Source organism: Astyanax mexicanus, chromosome 18 (genome assembly GCF_023375975.1).
Source record: "Astyanax mexicanus isolate ESR-SI-001 chromosome 18, AstMex3_surface, whole genome shotgun sequence".
Taxonomy (NCBI): Eukaryota; Metazoa; Chordata; class Actinopteri; order Characiformes; family Acestrorhamphidae; genus Astyanax; species Astyanax mexicanus.
The window spans coordinates 37,943,894-37,962,201 of record NC_064425.1 but is presented as its reverse complement, the minus strand read 5'-3'; the positions used below and the strand labels follow the sequence as shown (position 1 = coordinate 37,962,201).

General features: G+C 37.3%; 2 protein-coding genes across 10 annotated transcripts in view; one reads left to right on the top strand and one right to left on the bottom strand.

Annotated features, from left to right (window-relative positions):
• Positions 1 to 18,308, top strand: part of wdfy1 (WD repeat and FYVE domain containing 1) — a 1,176,431-nt gene that overhangs the window by 388,008 nt on the left and 770,115 nt on the right. The gene's annotated exons all lie outside the window — the stretch shown is intronic.
• slc8a2b (solute carrier family 8 member 2b) overlaps positions 1 to 18,308 on the bottom strand; it is a 295,419-nt gene that overhangs the window by 55,304 nt on the left and 221,807 nt on the right. Inside the window, exons 6-8 of the mRNA XM_049467028.1 lie at positions 10,620 to 10,847; positions 5,383 to 5,724; positions 2,051 to 2,506 (exon numbers count right to left, since the gene is read on the bottom strand). Of these exons, the coding sequence (XP_049322985.1) occupies positions 2,051 to 2,506; positions 5,383 to 5,724; positions 10,620 to 10,847 (1,026 nt within the window). The remainder of the gene's footprint in view (positions 1 to 2,050; positions 2,507 to 5,382; positions 5,725 to 10,619; positions 10,848 to 18,308) is intronic.

The window sequence follows — 18,308 nt, the reverse complement described above, 5'->3', positions numbered from 1 at the left end:
GAATCTTCCCCACAGTGCAGTACAGGTTAGTGTAGTTCTACTGTAGCAGCAGCAGCTGTATCAGGGTGAGCAGGGCTGTGGAACACTGCTTTACTGGTGTTCTGGTGTTTCTGCAGCTCCTCAGCATCTGCCCGTGCTGGATAAAGTCCAGGATGTAAACTCTGAGCTGCAGGAAGTTCTGTTTTACATGATGTCGCTGCCAGAGCGAGGCTCGGCGTTGGACGGTGGAAACTCACCTCATCGTCTCTCCAGCTGTGAAAATGAGGTGAGAAAAAAAAAAAAAATCCGGAGGTGTGAACTCCCTCTCTCCCTCCACCTATTTACACTTCCAACACGACACCCTGCTCTTCTCCTGACACTCGCCTGCTCATTTTTATCTCCTCTTCATCCTTTCTTCTTTGTCTTCAGTACAGAACCATATCTTATTTCTTACAAACATCCCTAAAATCTCACTCTTAGTCTTTCTTCTGTCTTTAATTACAGTCAATGCATTTACATGCACTTAAAAATCCATTCATAATTACATTACTGCAGTTATGAGTTCTCATTTCCAATTTCTAACATTGGAGTAAGGTCAAAAATCTGATTAAGAAATCTTGAGCCCTATGATTTTTTTTAAAACTTAGGGAATAAAAGCGGAAATCAGATATAAACACGCAGGACCGTTTCAAGGCATTTGTTTAATTGTTTAGAACAGATGTTATGTTAGTGGGAAAAAATGAGCGGTGTTTAACACAGAACCAGTGAAATGCTGTCTAAACACTTTTAGAATTAAACACTTAAACTGAAAGAGTTAATGACCTTCATCTTCTGTCTGATGTTTGTTTAGCATTCCGCTGAACAGGTAATCACTGAGCTTCAGTAAGGTTGTTTACCATAGCTGGTTAGCTAATTTACCACCACCGCTACCAAACCAGAGACGGGCATTCTGGACACTAAAACGTATACACTCATCAGCCACTTTATTAGGTACACCTCGCTAGTACCGGGTTGGACCACTTTTGCCTTCAGATTTCCCTTTTTTCCTTCATGGCATAAGTTCAACAAGGTACTGGAAACATTCCTCAGAGATTCTGGTCCATATTAACATGAGAGCATCACGCAGTTGCTGCAGATCAGATTTGTCGGCTGCACGTCCATGATGCAAATCTCCCGATTCACCACATCCCAAAGCTGCTCTATTGGATTGAGATCTGGTGACTGTGGAGGACATTCCAGTACAGTGAACTCTTTCATTGTCATGTTAAAGAAACCAGTCTGAGATGATTCTCGCATTATAAAATGGCACATTATCCTGCTGGAAGTAACATTAGAAGATGCAGGTACACTGTGGTCATAAAGGGATAGACAAGATCAGCAGTTTCTGAAATACTCAGACCAGCATGTCTGGCACCAACAACCATCCATGCCACGTTCAAAATCACCTAAATCACCTTTCTTCCCCATTCTGATGCTCTGATGGTTTGAACATTCAACATTTATTTCAATGAGCAGTTGGACAGGTGATCCTAATAAAGTGGCCGGTGTATGTATTTAATGATCTGCTACTGAGTAAGACTTGTTGTCGCTTGCCACTGTGTGTTAATCTGGCAACCCGCGTGAGCTTAGCATTCTGGGAGGAGCAGAATACTCCCTCCAGTGTTTGGAAATTGGACTCCTGTAGCCATTTCATACATTTACTCTCATTTATTACTGACTGTTCCTTTAATTTTTGGTTGTCTATGTTTTTTTAAACTTTAACTTTTTTGTTTGCTTTTGCACAAATAGCAGAATAAACAATGACTGCAGCAAGCTCATGCACCTGTAGTATAGTGTATTATACCCAGTTGAGTAGTGTGTGCTCTGTATTGGTTCAGATTCTATACCAGTTGGCAGTGTAGTGTACTGTAATATGTAATATATTTTGTAGTGTAATATATCCAGTATGTTTCATATTTGATGCCACTTATTAATAATGTATTGAATACAAAAATATACTATATATTGCAATACCATACAATATCTTGTCCCATTTCTGTCTTAGCCTGTATGTTCTGTCCCTGTTCCTCACCTTTATCTCCTTCCTGGTCTCTCCCGGTTTGAACACCAGCGTTCCCTCACAGTACTCGTAATCTGAGCCGGCGTTGGCCGTGCCGTCCTCTGTGCGGTAGTCCACGTAGAAGGTGCTCTCCCCGGCGCCGCCCTGGCACACCACGGGCAGGGACAGCGTGCCGCAGTTCTCCATGCACTGGCTGTGCGTGGTCTCGAAGCTGATGCGGCTGCAGACGCCGTAGTCTTCCTGCTGAGACACGTCGTCCTCGCCGGTGGTGACCGCCCTCCTCGCGTGATCCGCCGCGTGCTTCTTCAGCACGTTGCCGGCGCCGATCATCATGCGCGTGGCCTGGACCCGGTAGAAGGCCCGGCTCTTCTGCTGGTGCAGCAGGGCGTAGTAGTTGGCCAGCTCCATCAGCTGATCCAGCTCCTTATCTGGATACTTCTGTTTCAGATCCTTCAGGATACGGATCACCTGCAGGAATAGATGAGAGATAAGAGATAAGAGGAGAAGATAAGAGAAGATAGACGGAGATGAGCAGAATTGATTTCTAATTCACTGTCGGTTTGAGTCAGAGTTTGAGCTTGTTTTTAATCTTCAGATCTTTAATTAATCAATAATTCACAGGGCAAAATTAGAACACATCTTAAACGGCACAGAAGTGTTTTACAGTGCTGTGAAAAAGTATGTCTTTTGTTTTTGCTTTTACTTACATATATTTTTCCAATTATTAAACAAACTTTAATATCAGACTAACATAAACTGAGTAAATATAAAAAGCAGTTTTTCAAACAACGATTTCCTTTATTAAGGACAAAAAGCTATCTAAACAAACTCGACTCTGTGTGAAAAATGATTTGCACCCCCATAAATTTAATTTCACTGGCCACACCCATGTCTGATTACTGCCAGACGTATATATGAGCTATATATAGCTCTCTTAAATATAACCTGTCTGACAACATAAAGCAGCTAAAATATCTCAAAAATCAACACATTATGCCCCGGTCTAAAGAAATTCAAAAAGAGGTGAAAAACAAAGTGAAATTAACATCACTAACATCTGGAAAAGGTTAAAAAGTCATTTCTAAAGCTTTGGGACTCCAGTGAACCACAGTGAGAGCTATGACTCACAAACGGAGACAAAATGGAACACTGGAGAACCAATTTCCAAAAGAGACCAGCCTACCGAAATTACTCCAAAAGGGCATGAACAACTCATCCAGGAGGTTAAAAAGAACCCAGAACAACATTTAAAGAACTGCAGGTCTTACACTCAAATGTGGCTAAATTAAAACTATTTTGCAAAGAAGAGTGAGCTAAAATTCCTCCACAGAGATTTTAAAGACTCGTGGCCAGTTATTGGTAAAGCTTGATTGCAATTGTTGCTGCCAAGTGTGACACGACCAAGTTATTAGATTTAGGGTAAAAAAACACTTTTTCCCACAGGGCTAGATAGGTTTGGATTGCTTTTTTCCCTTAGTAAATAAAATTATCATTTAAAAACTGCTTTTCATTTTCAAACTCAGATTATTGTAAGTATTTATTATTATTATTATTATTATTATTATTATTATTATTATTATTATTAATATTATTATTATAAGTATGATAAAAAAGCAAAAACAAAAGAAATCTGTAAGTGGACAAATACTTTTAACACAGCACTAAATCTATATGAAACTGCTGACCAAGTAAGACATGGATGATGAACCGCTGTCATGTTAGCAATGCCACATAGAGAAGTTTTAAAGCTTGTAAATGGTTTAAATTTAGAGTTGTCATGAGTCTACATAGAACCACCGTGTTTAAATATATCATGCATAAAAACTCTTACACACAGAAAAAAACTGTTACACACACACACACACACACACAGCTACACACACACATAATATGTGGTGTGTGGTGGTTTGCTGATAGTCATAGAAAATGCACCTATACTTATAGTGGGTTTAAAACATGAAGTTTTGATTCCAATCTTAATTTATCAGATATTGACTCATACAAACCCACAATTGATCTTTAAAATGAGCCTTTTTTTCCCTGTGTGTCAACGTCATCTGTCTGCAGATCAGGAGAGCAGCTGCAGTTTCAGACCAGCAGCTACAAAACCTGTTGTATTTTTAACAGACATGTATAAAGTTCTAGAGATTCAGACCTGATTCAAAGTAAAAGTATTTGATCAAAACAGCTCCACACTTCAGTAGAAGTACTAAAGTATTTAACATTTTCTTTGTGTTTAAGTACTGTAAGTAGTTTATCGTACTGAAGTTTCGAAAGTAAGAGTACAGTACTGTCTTAAGCAGTGAAACGTTCTCAGAGTGAAAGATCAACACCAGCAGATGAAATTTTCCTTCAAACCATCACTGATCAGCAGTAAATTTTACATTTTATTTAAAGGGAATCAAGGGAGCAGAGTCTGGAGGAAGAGTGGAGAGACACACAGCCAAACTGCTCGAGGTCTAGTGTGAAGTTTCCACCAATCAGTGATGGTTTGGAGAGACATGTGATCTGCTGGTGTTGATCCACTGTGTTTTATTATCAAGTATAAAGTCAGTGCAGTTTTGTTTTCCCACAAAATCTTACAGCACTTCATGCTTCCCTCTGCTACTGACAACTTTTATGGAGATGCGGATTTTATTTTCCAGCAGGACTTGGCACACTGCCCACACTGCCAAAAGTACCAACTGGTCTATAATAATAATAATTATCAACAATAAAATAAAAAAATGCTTAAAATAGATCACTCTGTGTGTAATACATCTGTATAATATATGAGTTACACATTTTTAACTGAATTACTGAAAAAAGTAACTTTTAAATTATATACATTTTTTTAGATGCACCTTTATCTCACTCATATTTAGGAAAAAAGATGTTAGCATTTTCCTAGAGTTTTTAATTCCACCTTAAATGCAGTTTGAGGTCCCCCTTAAATGTAGCTTTAGAGAAGCTAATGTTTACTAAGACCTGCTAGAGTAGTTAAACAAGATGTGTCTCAGTTTTAGTAATTCATATTTAGCTAGCAAAAAGTTAGCTTGTTTCCTGAGTTTTCTGTTCCACCTTAAATGTGCTGGCAGTTACATGCAAAAAATAGAGTAAAATGAATATATATATATATATATATATATATATATATATATATATATATATATATATATATATATATATATATATATATATATTATGTATAAAACTTATATATTTATTTATTTTTGTTTTTTTTTAATAAATTGAAAAATATTTTTACATTAGTTCTCTGAAAAGTACATTCATATCTACACAAAACTCAATGTTAAATCGAATCAAATCAATTTATCATGTAAATAACCCTGGTAATTTCTCACCTCTTTGCGGCTCTCGTTCAGTTCTTTGGTACTCTCCATGTTAATGGTGGCGCTGTTGGAGTTCAGCAGGGTTGCCATGGCTCCTGCGCTGTTATTGGCCCCGTCCTGGCAGTGCTCTGCACCGGTGACTCCAACCGAACCCCTCGGGGGAAACTTCCCGTCCATAATCATCTCCCCTCCTTTAGGGGTCATCTCCCCCTCCGTCTCCACCACCACCCCCGTCCTCTTATCGGCACGGTAACGCTTAGACATGTACTTATAGAACAGCAGCCGCCGGTCCGCGATCCACGCCAGAATCACACACACCGGGAAATAACAGAGAGTCACCAGAGCCTCCCACACCTGCAACACACACACACACACACACACACACACACACACACAGAAATAAGATATGAATTACTAACTATGTTTACCTGGACCATCAACCATCATCATTTCCATTCCTCATTCTTACAATAACTACTAAAACTACAGTACCAGTCAAATCTTCTCATTCTTCTGGCTTTCCCTTAATTTACAGCATTCTGCCCCTTGTACTTCCCACTTCCCACTCAACTCAATCCTTACCTGCACTTACTCATAGTTATTCTGTCACCTACTGGACTATTTCCTCACTTCCACACAAACACACACTCTAGATATCTGCATATCTACATCTGTGCAATGTTTGTTCTGTGCAGTATTTGTCTATAGTGTAAGTTATTATGTGTATTGTTATTAAGTATACTCTGTATATTGGTAATACTGTAAAGCTATCTGTATGTCTTATTTTATATTATATCATATTTTATTACTCTTCTTGTAAATATCATTCTCTGCACATTGGTGGGAATCTGCACCCAAGTTTTTCACTCACATGTACACCTGTACTCTGGGACGTGACAATAAAAATCTTGAATCATTCAATGTTTTTATTTTTATTTTTTTCCTACATTGCAAATGAATATTAAAGTCATTCAGAATATAAAGGAACACCTAAGGAATCATGTAGTATCTTAAAAGTCATAAACAAACCTAAATACACTTTCTGAGGCTGGTAATTCTGATGAACTTATCCTGTTCAACAGAGGAAACTCTTGCTCTTTCTTTCCTGAGGCTGTACTGATGAGTGCCAATTTCATCATTACATTTTTGATGGTCTTTGCGACTCTACCTTTTGAAATGTTTCGCATTGACTGACTGACATTTTTCAAAGTTATAAAACACATTAGAACATTACTCAAATAGAGCTATTTACTGTATACCAACTCTACCTCTTCACTACTTTACAACTGATGCTCTCAAACACATTAAGAGACAAGAAATTCAAGTAATTAACTCTTGACGAGTTCAGCACAGCTGTTAACTTAAAGCCTGAATTCCAGGTGACTCTACCTCATAAAAATGATGTGCAAAACTGTTATGTAAGAAAGAGGTGCAACTTTAAAGTATAAAACATATAAAAAATATAAAATATAAAATCTATTCTGTTAACAGAATAATTTATTGTTTTTGGTTGACTTAAGTATTAATGTAGAACATGTTGAAATAAAGAAAAATAAAATAAAATAAAGTATTCAAACTTTTGACTTGTACTGTATATCAATACACTTGAATATAAGAAGGCAAACCAAAAATGAGTCTGTTAGCCCAGCTGCTCAGTAGGTCACCCCCCCTCCCCTCCCCCATCACTTACAATGCTCTTAACAGTGTTTATAAATAAGCGCTAGTCTACAGTTACAGTAGATACAAGCATCACCAGCATTGTAATCCATTTTACTCATACTCTAATTGTCTCCTGCTGGTGAACTTTTAAGATAAACCCTCAGTTAACTAAAGAACCTTAAAGCTTGTGGTGACTTAAAGAAGGAGATACACATTACATGCCTACATATAGCAGCATATAGTATTGAATATTTGTCCCATTTAAACTGTATTTAGGCTCTAAGCTAAAGAAGACTCACGGCTACTTAAAGCCACTCTTCAGTGGAGTGGAGGAGTATGAACTGTATTAAAGTGCAAACACAAGCCTCTAAACTACTAGTTCCTGAAAGAAAAAAAAACAGTTTTTCCATTGAATTAATTTACCCTTCAGTGACATAGTCAAAGAAATATATGCAAAAATAGATGTATCCAGAAATTAGTGTGGGATTAGAAAGCTACTTGGAACGAAGATGAAGATTATCAGGAACAATACATAATTAAACATTTAGGCTGATATAGGAAACTCCTGTTCAATTCTCTATACTGCTGTGACACGCCCAATGTCTCAGCATGTAGAGTGTTACAGTTTAGCCCGTGTCTGTCTTCTGTTTCTCCCTCGTTTGGTCTCTTGTGCTCCTGCCCCTCTGTTTTCCTGTCAAGTGTTCCCAGCCATGTGCTTGTGTTGTTGTTTTTGTCTCCTCCATAGCTCCGCCCCAGCCCTGCCCTAGCTATTAGTGTTCTCACCTGTGTCCTGTTTGTAACCCCGCCCCCTCGTCATCCCAGCCCAGGTGTTTCTCACTCTCCTCTTGTATTTAAGCCCCTCTGTTTGAATGTTCAGTGTCGAGTCTTTTGTATTTTGTATCCTGTATTTTGTATCCTATATCCTTAGTCTGTATGTATCCTTGCTGCCCGTATGTTTCCTAGTCCTAGTTTCTTAGTCTGTGTTTCTTAGTTTGATATTATCCAAGTCTTGTTGTTTTGCGTAACCCGTGTTTTATTTGTTTTGATTTATCTTGTTTGTTTAAATAATAAATATAATTTACACTTACGTCCTCCTCCTCCATCCCTCCGTCTCCCGCGTAACATAGAGAGTTGTAGAGGTTCCTAATGGAGTTCATTGATAATCCATCCCATGCTGCTCAGTTCTTATACAGTTACTGAGAAATGGAAGTGTGTGGGATGCTAATGGATGTGCTATCAACACTTCTAACCCCCTTCTAACCCACAAAATCAGCAGGAACTGTGTGAGAATATTGGAGCTGCATAAGCTGGATTATCACAGGACTCCATTAGGAACCTCTACAACTCCATGCTGAGATTCCCTCTGGCATGTTGTGCTGCTACACTGCAAAAAGTCCATAGGCAAAAACTAGACAACATATATGTAAATTGAGACATATATGCTTATATTAAGCAAAAAAAAATCTTAGTAAGATTTCTTTAAAACAAGCAATCGCAAAGTCTCAAAATGAGTGAAGTAAGACTTAAAGCTCCACTAGGTAGGATTGAGATTTTGTGCTCGTTGGCTCCCCCTACAGTTGTATAGTGTAATAAATGTTTCAGGTGGATTAGTTTCTCTTTCTTGTTTCCTGGCTTTCACAGACATATTCGGTCTCTTTCCAGCTTCTGCCAGAGTGTCTGTATGTTAGTTTGTAAAGAATGAACCAGTAGTCCTTGTAGTACTGTTAGAACTAAAGGTCGGAAAGCAGGTCGCAGTTCTCGCGAGCAGAAAACATACAGAGTCTGGTTTGAGCTCAGAGGAGCTCCGGCACAGACACGAGAGCACCGCTATTCATCCTATTACACCTCAATGCAGCGCTGCAGTGAGTTTTAAGCTGTAATTTTACTTCTTTAAAAAGTTCAATAATCAAGAAAATACTACCTATCTACAAGAAACCCATTGAGAAAAACACCTAAAAAGTGAGATCTCCTTCCCCAAAAAATATTATTTACCTTTAGTGCTTCAAACATTTTATATGATGTTTCAAACCAAATAATATCAGTAAATAAAAACTCAAAAGTGTCCACAGAAAAAGTGTGAAACTACCTGCTTTACTCAAACTAAAGCTAGGTATGTTGTGCGCACTACTTTATATGGTTTTATTTTACTCGCACATTTTTACTAAGTAGTTATTTTGCACTAAACATTTTTATTTATTTATATTAAAAAGTTGACATTTTTGTATATACTGTAGTTTTCTTTGTGTGTCCTGATTAAAATACGGAAAGGCTGATAGGCTGCTCTGAGTGTCAGGTTTTTATTAATTGATCTACATGTATCCTAGAGGTGTGATTATTGAGTATCAAGAAAAATAAATCCACCTGATGCTGTTTCTCCATGTATTTTGTCAAAGTAATAATTAATAAGCCATGTATTGAACTATATATCATCAATATTCTTATGCTTTCAACTCATAAACACTCTAGTCTAACCATTTTTGAGAAGATATCTCAGGTGTGAATATATTTAAAGTCTATACATTCAAAAATAAGTAAAAAAAAAAAAAAAAACAGGCACTTGGTACAATTATGATTAAAACATGATCAGTTCCAGGAAAATATAACAATTCTACTTCCTTTTACATTTTAAATGATTCTATTTTTGAGCAGCCGTATGTCCTCTGGAGTAAAAGAGATCAGGGCATGTGTCTGTCTGATATAATTACTGTGTTATAAGCAGAGGTGGAAAGTAATGAATTACATTTACTCAAATTACTGTAATTGAGTAGATTTTAGGAGTAATTTGTAATTTTTTAAGTAGTTTTTAAAATAGGTCATTTTACTTTTACTTAAGTTCATTTTGACACAAGTAATTTACTTTACTACATTGGAAAACTCCCCTTTACTGAGTAAAAAATAACATGTTTTTTGCCTTTAGACGCAAGAATAACTTAATTCCTTTTTTTTTTTGCTTATTTTATAGTTCAAATTAATTAAAATGAGGTGAAACTAACTATAGACAAGACTGATTAGGATAATTGTTTAAAATATAAGCAAAATAATATAACACTTACAATGCTTAGTAACACAAAAAGTCTTATCAGAGAGGGAAATAATATTTATTGCCTTAAAATGAAGAAAAAAAAATCACTTGTTAAGATTTAGTTTTTTGCAGTGTATACATGAATTACATACTACCTGTTACCTGTTACTCTGCTGCTATTTAACACAGTAGGTTCTAGGGTTGGGAATCACAGGGTATCTCATGATATAATGAATAAAATACTCTTAAAAAAGCAAGAAACAGGAATTATGGATTTATTGTTGTCAGTTTCGCAGAATTTTCCAAACACAGGTTTACCCTATTGAAGTGTTTATAGCGCCACCACGTGGAGTAATAAAGCAGTAACTTTAGTATAGTCAGTCAAATTCGGGGTGAGTTTTATAGTGTAGAGTGCCTATGTTTCAATAAATAAAAAAAATCCATATTTGATTCCATATGATTGAAGCGATACAATATATTGCAATATCAATATATTGTCCCACCCCCAGTAGATACTTCTGAAACACGCAAACACAGTCTTCTCACACTAATTCTCTCTGTTACATACCTCCACAACTCCAGGAGAGATGATGGAGAGGATGAGATACAGCCAGATGTAAGCGAAGATGCTCCAGAAGGCGGTGATGAAGAAGACCCTCAGGTGTTTAATCTTCCTCACCTCCCCGTCAGGGATCACCCACACACAGATACCGATGATCACGAACATGTTGAAGGCTGCACTGCCCACAATCGTGCCAGGACCCAGCTCTCCTGAATGAAAGCCGTGACCACATACCTGTGGACAAAACACACACACACACGCACACACACACACACACACACACACACACACACACACACACACACACACACGATAAGCTACATTAGTTTATCGCATTCAAAAAAACAGGGGTTTACAGGCGTATTCATGTATTTATCCACTGATAGAAGCAGCTTTGTGTGGATTTATATTTATTAAAAGCTGTAAAACAGTAAATGCAATATTATAAAAATATATTAAATACAAACAAACACAAATAAAACAGATCTGACATTAATGCATTTTTATTGGCATAATCAGCACAGCAGGGTGTCAAAAAAGGACATTTATCTGAATATTGACCATATTTCTAAATTTCCTTCGGGATAAATAAAGTATCTATCTATCTGTCTGTCTGTCTGTCTGTCTGTCTATCTATCTATTCAAGCAATAAAACACAAGGCGGAGTGTGTTATCGTGAACAACATCTTGAAGGCGAGTGCCGTAGATCATCACAGCTGTGATGTTATTTGCGATAACACATGACCTCGAGTGTTCTATTGCTTTTATACAACTGTTTCTTTTTTTTTACAAAAGAAAAAATATTTAATAAAAATGAATTTATAAAATAAAAATGATAATGAATATGCTTTAATAGAGACTGTAAATTCCACCACAAAGTAATTCCACAACAAGTGAACTGTAACAGAACTGTAACAACAAAACGACGTGTGATTTATATGTTAACTTAAAATAAAAAATGGGGGTTAAGGAGGTTAGTAAACGTTAGGAGCGTGAAATAACACTGACACTCTCCTCTCCTGCTCCGCCTAGTCGTCTTCATGTGAAAGCTGCGCTTTTGTGAGCATTTTTGTCTGTTTGCTGGCTGGTGTTGCACTGAAAAAAGATACTTTGGACCAACCTAAAAAAATTTAATCTAATAGAATCTAACATTTTGATTTAAAATCTATCAATATATTATTTAACCCAAGTACAGAAAAGTTCTTTAAAACAAAGGTTATTTATAAAAAATATCCTTTTTCACACTTTGTTTTACACATTTTTTTTTATTTGCAATAATGGATTTGTTTCTGTTACAGCAATGTATAATTTTACCTTTGAATAAACTAAATACATAATTTGAATTCTTTTAGTTAATTTTATAAACTTTCATTTTCAGCCAAAATGTATTATTTATTTATATATTTACTATAGTCACAAGTATAAAACCTACTAAATTGTGTTAGAATAATTAAAAACGACTTTCTAACATTCTAATATTAAGTAACAGTCAAAGCTGGACAAAAGCCTCTAACCAGGCTTTAATTTCTTAAGTAAAAGCAATACAACTGTGCAGTTAAACAGCTATGCTTTTACAGCTGACAACACTGCACACAAGCATTTACCCATTATATAAAACTTCACTCAGTAGCTCAGAGAAGATACCCTGAGGGGAACAACTTCACAATGGTGGTGAGGGAGGCCACGCCCTTTACCTTTAATAGTGATGACGGGAGCCAAAGTGCCTAGGTGTGAGACTTACTAAAAGAAAAACTCCAGAAGGAGCGATCTGATGTGATTTTATAACCTCTGAAACGAAGTAAAAATATTATTTGAGTTTAATTATTTATTTAAAGTTGTCTTAATAGGGAATGGATTTGCTTTTAGGCAAACTGAGAAAAACAGGTTTAAACTAGAAATAATTTTTCATTAAAGCAACATAAAAATGCACTTTAAATCAATGACATGGTTGTCACACTTTTTTTTTAGTGTGGTTAGCTAAACAGCTGGACTGTGGTTAGGTTAGCGTAGCTTGCTTTAACTTAGCATTAGCTTAGCTTAGCCTAGTCTGGCAGTTAAGAGGAGAAAAATGAGATGGAAAATATGCTGCGCTGTTTTGTCTTTAGAATAAATGGGTATAGGCAGAGCTACATGTAATACTGCAACCAACCAGCAGAGGTTCTAGACCTACAGGAGCTTCACTTTTAAGGGCTGTTGTTGTGCTCTCCATGCTTTTATACAGTCACTGAGTCCAAACGACAAATGATTAACCTTGAGCTTTTATTTATTTATATATTTTATACAGTTATACAAAGCACTGTGTGTATTGAGTAACTGTTTAACAGCCACACTAGCTCAGTCTCTCTCTCTCTCCATCTCTCTCTCCCTCATCCTCTCTCCAGCTCTCTCTCTCCTTCACTCTCTTCCCCATTTCTCTCCATTTCTCTCTCTCCCCATCTCTCACTTTCCCAATCGCTTCCTCTCCACCTCTCTCATCGCTCTGTCTCTCATTCTCTCCCCATTTCTCTCTCTTTCCCATCTCCCTCTCTCTCATTCTTTCTCCATCTCTCTCTCTCCTATCTCTATCTATTTTTCTCTCCCCATCTCTCTCTTTCCCCATTACTCTCTCTCCATCGTTCTTTCTCCATCTCTCTCCCCATTGCTCTCTCCCTCTCCACTTCTTTCTTTTTCTCCATTGCTCTCTCCCTTCATCTTTCTCTCTCCATTGCTCTCTTTCTCCATCACTCTCTCCCCATTGCTCTCTTTCTCCATCTCTCTCCGTTGCTGTCTTTCTCCATTTCACTCTGCCATCTCTCTCCCCATTGTTCTTATTCTCCATCTCTTTCTTTCCATGGCTTTCTTTATCTTACTCTCCCAATTGCTTTTTTCTCCATTTCTCTTTCCCATCTCTTTCTCCATCGCTGTCTCTCCATCTCTCTCTCTCCTCATTGCTCTCTTTCTCCATCTCTTTCTCCCTATTGCTCTCTTTCTCTTACTCTCCCCATCGCTCTCTCTCCATCTGTCTCTCTCTGCATTGCTCTCTTTCTCCATCACTTTCTCCAACACTCTCTCTCCATCTCTCTCCCCATATTTCTCTCTCCATCGCTCTCTCTCCATCTCTATCCCCATCTCTCTCTCCATCGCTCTCTTTCTCCATCGCGCTCTCTCCATCGCTCTTTATACATTGCTTTCTTTCTCCATCTCTCGCTTTCCCCATCTCTCTATCTTTCTCTCCCAATCTTTCACAGCATCACTATGTTTCCCCCTCACCCTCCTTCCATCTCAATTCAATTAAATTCAATTCAAAGAAGCTTTATTGACATGACCATAGTTAATTACAGTATTGCCAAAGCATTGATTAATTAAATGATTAATTGAAAATCATTGCTCTGTTTCTCAATCACTCTCTCTCCATCTTTCTCTCCCCATTGCTGTCTTTCTCCATCGTTCTCTCTCTCCATTGTTCTCTCTCCCCATCTCTCTCTTTCCCTCCATATTTCTCTCTTTCAATGCCTTATCTCTCTCGCTCTTCCCGTCTGTCTGTCTGTTTCTTATGAAATTATATTTTGCTTCCTGCTGCCTTTATCTGCCTCTCCAGCTCCGTCTCTGCAGTGCTGATGTAAGATCTGTCCCCCATATCCATAAAATCCAATTTACCAGGATATACATTTACACAGGGAAAAGCTTCAAACATGCAGCCCAAGATTTACTTCTTCTCTTAAAACACTCACATTTCTGCAAACATATTATTATACCTTTGTATTGCAGTTATTAAGACATTAGACATGTGACGTGTTAGAGTTAAAATGTCTCAGGGGAGCAGGTCTGTTACATTTTTTTGGTTTTGGATTCAATTCTTTCGTACTGGCCAATAGATATTCAACATGGCACCTCATAGCAAATAACTCTCTGAGAATGTGAGAAATATAATAGTTGTACTCCACAAAGGTGGCCTAGGTCACAGTTTTTCAATCCAGGATATATTGTACCACTTTCTACGTATGTGTTATAACTGATTATTAATGATTTTTAAGGCAGTTATAACCTAATTAGTAACCATTAATACACTAATTGTAAACCCTTTATAAACACTTTATAAAGGTAGTCTAAAAATCTTAAATGCTAGTCTTAAATGCTACCGGATATATTGTTATATTATATTTTATACATAGTAAAATATTTGCAGACATGTGAGTGGTATACTCACTCCTAAACACATTTCACATATGAAATATATATATCCTAAAGCTGGATTTATTAGTGTGAGAGATTATGGCTCTGTTGCCTCTTCCTGAAGGCCAGCTGCCACATCAGCACTGTGGTAAACGGTTCAGCTCTGGGATGATGACAGTGACATGATATGACGGTCTGAGACAGCTGTCACATCAGATCCATAAAGAATAGAACAGGATGAGCTCACAAGGCATTTAAAAAGGGCTTTTATCTGAGACATTATCTCTCTTTAATTACTGCAAAATACAACTCAGGCAGATTAATTAAATTAATTAAAAATTAAAACACGTATATCTGGTTCACACTATACGGAACTGTTTGAGTGGTCATGTGATTGTGCTGTAATCTTTCAGTTGTTGTGGTTTTTACAATACATGACTGATTGGAAATCACAGACTCATCTGGTGATCTGGAGCTTCACAGTGTGAGAGAAAAGCAGCAGCTATTGTTCAGCACCTCCAGGAACTCCTTTAAGACTCTGAGAAAACTATTCCATGTGACTCTCCCTCATGAAGACACTGAGAATAAAATACCAAGAGTGTGCAGAAGATAAATATGGTACTCAGAAGAACCTAAAGTATAAAACATATTCTGATTAGTTCACTAAATAATTCTGTTATGTATATACACTACCGTTCAAAAGTTTGGGGTCACATTGAAACGTCCTTATTTTTGAAGGAAAAGCACTGTACTTTTCAATGAAGATAACTTTAAACTAGTCCTAACCTTAAACAAATACACTCTGTACATTGCTAGTGTGGCAAATGACTATTCTAGCTGCAAATGTCTGGTTTTGGTGCAATATCTACATAGGTGTATAGAGGCCCATTTCCAGCAACTATCACTCCAGTGTTCTAATGGTACAATGTGTTTGCTCATTGGCTCAGAAGGCTAATTGATGATTAGAAAACCCTTGTGCAATCATGTTCACACACCTGAAAACAGTCTAGCTCATTACAGAAGCTACAAAACTGACCTTCCTTTGAGCAGATTGAGTTTCTGGAGCATCACATTTGTGGGGTCAATTAAACGCTCAAAATGGCCAGAAAAAGAGAACTTTCATCTGAAACTCGACAGTCTATTCTTGTTCTTAGAAATGAAGGCTATTCCATGCGAGAAATTGCTAAGAAATTGAAGATTTCCTACAACGGTGTGTACTACTCCCTTCAGAGGACAGCACAAACAGGCTCTAACCAGAGTAGAAAAAGAAGTGGGAGGCTGCGTTGCACAACTAAGCAAGAAGATAAGTACATTAGAGTCTCTAGTTTGAGAAACAGACGCCTCACAGGTCCCCAACTGGCATCTTCATTAAATAGTACCCACAAAACACCAGTGTCAACATCTACAGTGAAGAGGCGGCTGCGGGATTTTGGGCTTCAGGGCAGAGTGGCAAAGAAAAAGCCATATCTGAGACTGGCTAATAAAAGAAAAAGATTAAGATGGGCAAAAGAACACAGACATTGGACAGAGGAAGACTGGAAAAAAGTGTTGTGGACAGATGAATCCAAGTTTGAGGTGTTTGGATCACAAAGAAGAACGTTTGTGAGACGCAGAACAAATGAAAAGATGCTGGAAGAATGCCTGACGCCATCTGTTAAGCATGGTGGAGGTAATGTGATGGTCTGGGGTTGCTTTGGTGCTGGTAAGGTGGGAGATTTGTACAGGGTAAAAGGGATTCTGAATAAGGAAGGCTATCACTCCATTTTGCAACGCCATGCCATACCCAGTGGACAGCGCCTGATCGGAGCCAATTTCGTCCTACAACAGGACAATGACCCTAAACACACCTCCAAATTGTGCAAGAACTATTTACAGCAGAAGCAGGCAGCTGGTATTCTATTGGTAATGGATTGGCCAGCGCAGTCACCAGATCTGAACCCCATTGAGCTGTTGTGGGAGCAGCTTGACCGTATGGTACGCCAGAAGTGCCCATCCAACCAATCCAACTTGTGGGAGCTGCTTCTAGAAGCGTGGGGTGCAATTTCTCCAGCTTACCTCAACAAATTAACAGCTAGAATGCCAAAGGTGTGCAATGCTGTAATTGCTGCAAATGGAGGATTCTTTGATGAAAGCAAAGTTTGATGTAAAAACAATGTTATTTCAAATACAAATCAATATTTCTAACCTTGTCAATGTCTTGACTCTATTTTCTATTCATTTCACAACGTATGGTGGTGAATAAGTGTGACTTTTCATGGAAAACACAAAATTGTTTGAGTGACCCCAAACTTTTGAACGGTAGTGTATATATATTCCTTTATAGCTTCTTCCTAACAAGTTCTAACAAGTCCTAACGCACCTTAACAAGTCCTTTAAAGTCCTAACAAGTTCTAACAAGTCCTAACGCATCTTAACAAGTGCTTTAAAGTCATAACAAGTCTTATCAAATCAAAACAAGTCCTAACAAGTTCTAACAAGTTCTAACAAGTCCTTTAAAGTCTTAACAAGTTCTAACAAGTCTTATCAAATCAAAACAAGTCCTAACAATTCCTAACAAGTTCTAGCAAGCCCTAACACACCTTAACAAGTCATTTAAAGTCCTAACAAGTCTTATAATATCAAACAAGTCCTAACAAGTTCTAACAAGTCCTTACAAGTTCTAACAAGTCCTAACAAGTTCTAACAAGTCCTTACAAGTTCTAACAAGTCCTAACAAGTTCTATCAAGTCCTAACGCACCTTAACAAGTCCTTTAAAGTCCTAACAAGTCTTATCAAATCAAAACAAGTCCTAACAAGTTCTAACAAGTTCTAACAAGTCCTAACAAGTCCTTTAAAGTCCTAACAAGTCTTATAATATCAAACAAGTCCTAACAAGTCCTTTAAAGTCTTAACAAGTTCTAACAAGTCTTATCAAATCAACTCCTAACAAGTTCTAGCAAGCCCTAACGCACCTTAACAAGTCCTAACAAGTCCTAACAAGTTCTATCAAGTCCTAACAAGTTCTATCAAGTCCTAACAAGTTCTATCAAGTCCTAACAAGTTCTATCAAGTCCTAACAAGTTCTAACAAGTCCAAACAAGTCTTAACAAGTTCTCCCACTGTAAGCCTGTTGGGAGCATTGGCTAAAAGCACTTTATTTAAGAATGCTATGGGCGAATGGGGATGAAAGCTATTCTACAAAGTTCATACTTGTTAATGTTATCATGTTGTACTACTACATCCCAAGTACAATTTACACTGCGTTTATCCTTTAATAATTTGATTAGCTGTATCAGGTGTGCAGTGATGGTATAGTTACTTTAAAAGTTACTTTATTAGTTACTTTCAGCAGCTGCAGACACCACCTCCCGCTGCCTTAACATAAACATTATAACCAGTTTTGCCAATACTCCCTTTATTGGAAAATGCATTTTAACAGCAACAATTTATCTCTAGACATTTAAAGTTGAACTATTTCCTGATTTTTTTTTTATATAAAAATAAAAGACAATTTCTCTTGAATTAACTTAACATAACTAATTTTTGTAATAAAAAATAAAATA